The sequence below is a fragment of the Gavialis gangeticus genome, unplaced genomic scaffold (genome assembly GCF_001723915.1).
Source record: "Gavialis gangeticus isolate Ggan-Ray unplaced genomic scaffold, GavGan_comp1, whole genome shotgun sequence".
Lineage (NCBI taxonomy): Eukaryota > Metazoa > Chordata > Crocodylia > Gavialidae > Gavialis > Gavialis gangeticus.
In genome coordinates, this window is record NW_017729001.1 from 27,444,438 (window position 1) to 27,452,857 (window position 8,420).

Below are 8,420 nucleotides of genomic sequence, written 5' to 3' on the forward strand. Positions count from 1 at the left end.
CGCTCGGCTGCGGCATAAGGACCGTTGGCACATCCAGTTACCCGGATGGGAAATTGTACATTAGCATGGGGCTGCATGAGAAGCGAAACAAGTTACTCCCCAAATTCTACTTTGGTGCCCCCCCCCACCACCCCTCCTTGAAAACGAGTAGCAGATACATGACTGCAAGTAGAAGACAGAGGGTGTCTAATCTTGCAGGGGAAACCTCCCATCCCAGTGCCAGGTTTCAAAGAAGCAAGGCATCTCATCCAGGGAGGCAGAAAGTGCGGGAAGGTATTTAAAATACCCCTCTACAATTATAAGGCACTTGGCAATATATAGTTCTTGCTTTTGACTTTTAGATCCACTTGTGCCAACCTGTAGGATCACTTCCAGTTCATCTCGTCTCTGATGTTGCAGCCTCGTCATTCAAATGCACTGTAGTTGAGACTCTGCATATTTTCTTTTTCGGGTCTCTTGGCACCCAGCGATGCTGGCTTCATGGTGCAGTCTCCCTGGCATGCTCAGTCACCCCCTCCAGTCTAATTGCAATTGAAATTCTGAGCCATCTGCTGTCAACCTGAGCAAGGCAAACCGTTCTGCAGCCGCCAGCACGCAGGACCCAGGCAAATGCTGCTTGGCACAAGGTTTGCCAGGTGAGAAACCATCTCAGCACATTTTTAAGAAAAAGCTAAGTAGTGAAAATCCCTGGAGCTCCAAGCAAGGGCATGTGCAGTCAGTTCTTTCAAATAGGCTCTCTCTTCTGAATGCAGGTTTCAGTGTTTGCACAGCAAACAGCTCAGCTGGTGGGACTGGAAGGACAATGAAACTCAGGGGTGTGTTACTGCTGCGGGTCTCTTGTGCCCGACAGGTGTGGGCTCACAGGGGCCTTGATGAGACGAGGATCCTGCCTGGGCTTTGGACAAACAGAATGAAAACTGCATTCAGGACAGGCCTAAGCCTGGTTTTGAATGAGTTCTGCAAGGGCAAGGAGACCGCACGGTGGGCTGGTTCCCTGGGACGGTCCCATGAACCATGACCTGTGTGCTCTTAAATACCTGAGGGGCGATGCCTGGCCCAGCAAGGTGAGCTGCACCACCCAGCCAGGAGCTCCAGGAGCCTCTGTGCCTGAGGGGAGGGGATAATGCCATGGGGATGCTCCAGGAGAGGAGGTGGGAGAGGCGTGCATCCACTTAACCACCCACGGAGACCATGCAATGTGCATTCCCCTTCCACGCAAGCCAGCCTCACCTTTTCCTCCCACTTTTGGGAGCACAGGCCCTGCAAGGTGCTGGCTGGGGGCACCGGGGTTGTGAAGGGTGCACAGTAGAGGTGGGAAAGGTGCCTTTCCTTCCCCAACATTAACGCTCCCAGGAGCCTGCCCCATTCTAACTATGAGACTGACACAAGTGGGTAGCAACCCAGGTGCAGGGCCAAACGTGATGGTTGATTTGGCACTTGCTGGTTGGACTAGGTGACTTCCCAGGCCCTCCCACCCATATCTTCCCCATATTTATGTTGCAAAGCAGATCTCTTATAAAGTAAAAGGAGGAAGCCCAGGCAGGCTGGCTGTGACCCAGTAGAGCCTGGGTGCCCTGTGCAACGGCTTAATCCCATGATGGGGACAGAGTTTTATGTTCACAGCTGCAGCGAAGTGTGACTTGTGTTACGACCACCTGGCAGGAGTCCTAGAAGCAAAGCCATGGCTCTGCGGGGTCAGCTTGTTGAGAGAGACTCCCATCCTGTTTGTTCTCCTACGCCCCGGTGCTGTCCCTCGAAACCAAGAGGAGAGAAGACTGAAATGCAGCTCCTTGCTCCCCTTGCACCGCACTATTACAGCCTAAGACCAGCAAGGGGAAGCAGGGCAGTTGTCCAAATGTGTGCAGCCTTGTAGGGGCTAGGTAGATCTGGCTGCTACCTTCAGTAGGGAGGAAGGAGTCGACTTCCAGTCACCGCAGGGACCAAGACTCCAAAGACTTTCAGGTTCCCCTTCAGATCACGAGGCCTACAGCATCTGATCCATTAAGTCAACTTGTCCCTCCATCTCTTGTTTGGAAGCTCCTGCAAAACTTAAAACATGCATCTCCACAACAGAGTTTGCTTGGGCTGTTTGGACACATGGGTTGTCCCTAACCCTGCCATGGCTGCCCACACGCGTGCTAGACTAACCTAGGTGCCAGACACCCAGGTTACCCCTATAGCAAGGACATACGTGCAGTTGTTTAAAGCAGTCTCACTTGCAGACAGAAGTTCCCAAGGCCCAGATTTTCCAAGGAATCGAGGTGCCTAAGTCTCAAGCATTCAGATACCTTTGGGGATTGGAATCAATCAGAATGAGGCTTCTAAATACCTTTGATTGTCTGGACCTAAGTTGCTTCTGAAAAATGGGATTTGAGGTGCATTTTGAAAATCTTGCTCTCGGTGTCTAAATCTCTCTGAAATATAGTGAGTTAGCCATCTTGTTCCTTTGGGCTCCTTTGAAAATCCCAGCTGTATCGGCCCGTGTTCAGACAGCAGCAACCGCTTTGGGATCGTCTACGGCTTTCTTGCCCATCTGCATTGATACCATCTTTCAGGCTGTCTATTCATGGAGCTTTATCCTTGAACGTGCATTGAGGAGGTGTTGAGGGTGGTGATGTGGAGGATCCTGGGTCACAGCGGTGTGCACGATTTTCTTAATTCCTTTCGTGCACAGGGTCCCTGCCCCCCTGTCATCTGTCATCTCCCTAGGGAAACTAAAGCAGCTAATACTAGATCGCCGCAGGAGAGCTGCCATGGGGAAGGCATGTACGGTATTCACAATAGCACAGCGGGGAAGAGAGCCTTGTTATACAACACGGTAGCCCCAAGGGCTGCTACTCTTTGCTAGCTCCCTTTCAACGTGAACATCAATTCAAGTCATGAAGCAGGTTGTCAGACGCAAGGGAAAGTGGTCTCTCTCCAGCTTGTCTTCGAACGAAAATACCTACGTCAACTTATCTAGCATCCCTAGCTTTACCCCATCGAAAATAAACACTGAAGGGATCAAATCCATCCCTCGTGAAGGAGGCTCTGTGTGTGTGTGTGTGTGTGTCTGTGTATGGGTGTGTGTGTGGTTTCAGCAGAGTTACATCCGTGCAGTTGAATAGCGCTTGCCCCAGGGCCGTGGTGACAAGGAGATGCTGTCAAATGCAATTATGGCATCTGCTAGCAACTGCTCTCAAAGATCCTGCGTGCTACAGGGGCTGGTTGGGTTGGGGGCTTCAAGCGGGTACTGGCAAGTCCGTGATTTGTTAATGTTGCACATCCTGGCATTTAATGCAGCTGTAGCCAACCAATTCACCCAAAGGGTAAACCATCAACTTGGACAAGAGTGGACGGGGACAGGGAGGTGGAGAGAGGGAGGGGAAGTCCTTGTGTGACTTATGGTCCTGGCATACTGCTACCAGAGTCAGCAAGCTGACTGGGGGAACAGCCCCATTGCCTTTGGGAAACATCTATCGCATCGCCAAGCTTTAGCTTGGAAACCCTGCACTTCCTAGTGTAAGAGTGCGGCTCCTCCTATCGTCTTTATTGTCTCGCACAACAAAACATCGTGTTTGGTCCTAAAGGAACTGTCCTTGCTCCTACACCTATGTAACATGATTGTCATAAACCACCCTAATGTAAGATTTGGATAATCTTTAGAGAGGTCTTTTCTCCCTGTGTGTCTTTTATTCCTGTAAAATGAGCTTTTCACCCTATCCCTTGGGCGGTGTCCGCCCTAGGATGCAAATCTCCCCGCAGAGAGAGCTCTCTGCAAGCCTATTATACAGTATTTTGTTATGACATGTAAACATCAGACTCCTAGGAAGGGCCTCAGATGGGAGTTTGGCACTTTTCCCAGCTAGGAAGGTGGATGCCACGTTTCCATGATCGTCTCTCCTTTTCTTACAATAATTAAAAATAAAAATAAGGAAGAAATAAGTTAAAGTCAAGGTCATTGCAGTGATACAGTATTGCAGCCGTTATCCAGAAAGGGGTTTAGAACAGGATGGATGTTTTATGCCGACCTATCAAAGCAATGACAACCTCCCCCGGGTTTGAGCTCTTAGAGAAGCAGCTGGGAGACAACTGTGAAGGCTGGAGGGCAACTCTGATTTTCTCCGATCGCACCGAAGCGGCGATGCCGAGTTTCACCTAGGCGCCAGCGAAAAACTCATGGAGCTAGGAAGCAGCACTATAACATTTGGCAACTGCGTAAATTAGGGGCCCTCGATTATCTGCTTTCACATAAATGCTATTCAAAATAGAAAGGCTTAAAAAAAAAAAAATAGAAAATAAAAATCCAGAGCATGAACGTCAACAGTGTCACAAAACGAAAGCCAGCTGTTCACGGGTGGCAGGATGGAGAGAGCGCCCGTGGAAGCCCCCTCCCAGAGCCGTTTGCACTTGTCCGAGACCATACGGCCCTCGCCACCTGTACTCGAGTGCCATCGGGGAGGGCTCTGAGCCAAGCCTGTCTGTCCGAGGAGATCCCAGGGAAGGACGTGGCCTCGCTGCGGTCACAGCTCCCCACTGGCGGATTAAAGGCTCTCGCTGTAGATGACACAAGGGCTCGTTTCCTCGTAGAGCTCCAGCTGCACGCTGGAGGCAAACCACCGCTTGGCACAGCCCAGGCTGTAGTTGAGGGTGGTCCGGTAAATGTTCTTGGCGCGCTTGGGGAAGATGATGGTCGTGCTCTGGAACCGCAGAGGCTTCTGCCGGGGCTCGAAGTTCAGCTGGGACTTGTAGTTCCTCCAGGTGCAGTTGGGGGCGGCGATGACCGTCTCGCTGTAGGTGGTGACGGTGGGGATGGGGCTGTAGAAGATGTCATCCCTGTAGTGCTTCTCGGAGTCGTATTTCACCTCGGAGTTGCACCTGTGAAGGGCAGCAAGAAGTTAGGCCGTGCAAACAGAGAAGGTGACGGCGGGAAGACAGGAGGAACATTTTTGTCTCCTCCCGGGGCTCAAATGCTCGACCCGGAGCCCAGGAAAGGAAGCCCTGCTCTGTGAACATCATCAAGGACTGGGACAGATAGAAGTCTCCCCCCACTCCACAAGGCACCGAATGCCACTGCAGCATCCCCAGGTTTGCAGCGGTCCCCAGGGCTGCTTCACCCCGTGCAAGGTAGCTCTGCCCGTGAGTCCCCCCTGGCTTCTGGGACAAAGCCAGGCCCTCCTCTCAAGCCCAGCTATATGCCTGAGAGCAACAGGGAGCCTCTTGCACAGGCTTCTGAAGGCCTGTCCTGCACAAAACAAAATGCCCTTAATTTTCTGGCTTTCAGAGTCTTCCATGGTCTTTACTTGGGTTTTCCTGGCCTTAAGTCAAAACCTCTCTAATCTCAGCACCATGGTATGAGCAAGCTTGCAGGTACAGCAGAGAGGGGCACAACGGCTGGCTGCTTGCTGCTGGCCTCGCCTGCTGAAGTTTATTACTTGGGAGGCCAAACGTAGAAAAAACAGGGCTGGAAGAGCCCTCAGGAGGGCATCTAGTCCAGCCCCCCTGCTCAAGGCAGGATCAGCCCTTATCTGGGTCAAATATTGGTCTGACCTGCACTTAAAAACTTCCTGCGATGGAGATTGTACAACCTTTCTATGAAATCCGCTCCAGAGCTATCAGAGGCTGAGGAGCTGGAGAAACAGAGACGTTCATCCCAGGGCCTCGACGGGAGAGCTGATGCTGGGACTTGCAAAGGTTTAGGCACCTTTGTGACCCATCCTCCCGGGGCTTGCCCACATACTGGGAAACAGCAGTGCTGTGCTGGAAGGAAGCCGCCTGCTCTGGTGCAGCGGCCCCCATGGACCTGGCAGGTGAAGATGGGAAACCGACTTCAGATCGGGCAGAAAGCTAGAAGTGCCTGCCTCCGTGATCCTTTTGGGGCACAAGGACTGTTGCTTTCCCAGCCTCTGCTCTCCTCCCCGGTGGACGCTCTCAGGAGACCCTAAGGCAAGAAAATAACCCCGTGGACGTGGTGTTCACGGAGAGGCAGAGCAGGGTGATTGAGCTGCTCAGGGTCACCTTCCCACCCCTCTTCTTTTCCCGTCATGGGAATGCAGGACTGGCAGAGGCCCCCTGGGCCACCGAGTCCAGCTCCCTGTCCTGGGACACCAGATCTAAGTAACCACAGGCGTCTGCCTCATCCACAGAGCAGGGCCTGTACCAATACGCAGCAACAACGGTGGCAGCAAAGGCGTGAAGTGACCCCATCTGTACCAAACGGACGGAGAGACAGAGCCCTGAGCTAGTCCCAGATGGGCTGCCTGAGGGAGAGAAAGGGCTCGATGTTTTTGGCTGTACACAAGCACCAAGGGTTGGTCAAATACCAGCCCTAGAAAAGACAGCTGCTGGAGGGCATGCACCAGAGGAACGCCCCGGGGCTCCAACGCCCAGAGCTGGACACAGGCATGGGTGAACTGCGGGGCCCGGACAGAAAGGGGGCCCAAAAATGGTAATTTTTGCCCTGTTGTCCAATTATTCTTATCATCATCTCTGGCAGAGGGGGGCCCAATACTAAAAGTTCACCCGGGGCCATCAGGAATCTAGGTACGGTGCTGCCAACACCATTCAGAGGACGTGCATCAAAGCAGTGATTGTGGAGTTCATATCCTTGTTTGCACATGGATAAAAAGCACCCGGGCCTCCTCATCCTCTCTGAGAAGCAGGTGACCATGGAAGAAAAAAGGAAATTTGGTTTTACTTGGGCCCAGGAGCCCGGATGGTGCTTACAGGGAGCTTGAAGGGCTCTCGCTCTCATTTCACTGCTCCAAACCTTTCAACTGCAACCAGCAGCTGGGGAATTTGCACCTCCCTGCAACACGATGAGAAGCCGGGCGAGTGCTTGTTGGTCCCCTCCACCCTGGAGAGCCTTGGCCCATTGTGGCATGCGTAACTTGAGCTCCCTGAATGTATTTTGTACGGCTAGGTGTGTAAGCAAGCCAGTCGTTTGGTGCTTATACAACTCCTGTGCAATCGCCGTACAAACGCGCCTGCCAGCAGCTCCTTGGCAATCGGAGCTTTCACGGGGTACGTGTCCAGAGCAGCGCTCGTGTGGGAAAGGGGGAGGGGACGGCACGCACATTCCTCCGTCCCCTTCCCCCGCTCCCTCCATTTTTAATTGTTACCACAAGCCGCGCTGCAAATGCCATTTCCAAGTGGAGTCCATGCCGGCAAAAAAGAGCGTGAGATTGACGGCCTCAGTTACAATGCCTGCAGCAAGGCCACTGCCTCCCAGCACCATCTGTCCTGCATAGCAGGACCACCCTGATGGCAGCGGAGGGGGTAGCCCCATCTCCCTGGGCCAGCCTAACCTTGATCTCTCTGCTGCAAGCACAAATCAAGTGGGTGCCAGTTACAACGGTGCTGCTTCTTCTGAGGCTGCGAGTCTGCTGGGAACTGGGCTGAGACCACCAACTCGTTTTACACAGGCCACCAAACAGCTCTCCAGATGGTAATGGTTTTCCATCACAGCTTTGGCTGGATTTGATCTGCACTGGAAATGAAAACCTCCATCTCCGATTACCAACCCCTGAACCATCCACCATCCCCTCCCCTCCCAGTCATTCCCCGCACCCCCCCGCCGCCCGCCCAACCTCTGTGAATTTCTTTGCAATTCAGGAATTATTCTTCCATTCCTTCCACCACCAAAGTAACTGCGACACCCATTTATAAACACGGTAATCTTTTGCAGGAGAAAAATTATGGGAAAGCGGGGGAGGGGAAAAAAAAATCACCTCCATATGTACCTGATTTCCTGTACGGGTTCAGGGTTGACCTCAATGCTTTCTCCAAAAAACACTGGGTACATTCGAGGCCTCATCTCTGGCACGGAGGAGTTCAGAAGTAGGTAGGGGATCTGCAGGACAAACAGGGAAGGAAATAACATCGTGTCAAGCATTAGGATAGTGCAGGATGGTGCTGGGGGTGTTTGTAGCATGCGCTTGGTCCTGTTGTTCGGCACTGACCGGCACCGTGGCCACGTTCTGCTTTGGTGATCTTGGGTGACGCTCCCCTGTTTTCAGAGCCATCAAACTTTTGGAGAGCCAGCCCCCATGGCTCACCAGAGCATCCGGGAACGTCTCCCAGCTAAAAGGGAGGCGCACACCCGATGGCAGGGAGGGGCCATCGCCAGGGAGGACTACGCTGCGGCTGCTTGGGGGTGCGGGGGGGTCAGGAAGGCCGAGGCGGAGATGGGACCGGGACGAGCGACCTGGATCAAGGACAACAAGAAGTCCTTCTTTAAATCCATAGGGGACAAAAAGAAGGTACCGGGTAACGTGGGGCCTCTCCAGGACCCGCTAGCAAATTTGGTCGTCACACCAGACGACAAAGCTAACCGATTTAATGACTTCTTTGCCTCCGTTTTCCTCAGCAGGGACCGGATCAGCCTCCCCACGGGGCCCCCTCAGGCCCCAGGGCAGGCGCGCCCAGGCCCAGGGTTAGCA

The 8,420-nt window shown here is 53.1% G+C and overlaps 1 protein-coding gene across 2 annotated transcripts in view; it reads right to left on the reverse strand.

The window, feature by feature from the left end:
• Nucleotides 1-169: 169 nt before the first annotated feature.
• RFLNA (refilin A) overlaps nt 170-8,420 on the reverse strand; it is a 30,323-nt gene continuing 22,072 nt past the window's right edge. For both annotated transcript variants that reach the window (XM_019507114.1, XM_019507113.1), the window contains 2 exons: nt 7,722-7,831; nt 170-4,857 (listed from right to left, as the gene is read on the reverse strand). In XM_019507114.1, the coding sequence (XP_019362659.1) occupies nt 4,524-4,857; nt 7,722-7,831 (444 nt within the window). In that variant the 3' untranslated portion in view covers nt 170-4,523. The remainder of the gene's footprint in view (nt 4,858-7,721; nt 7,832-8,420) is intronic.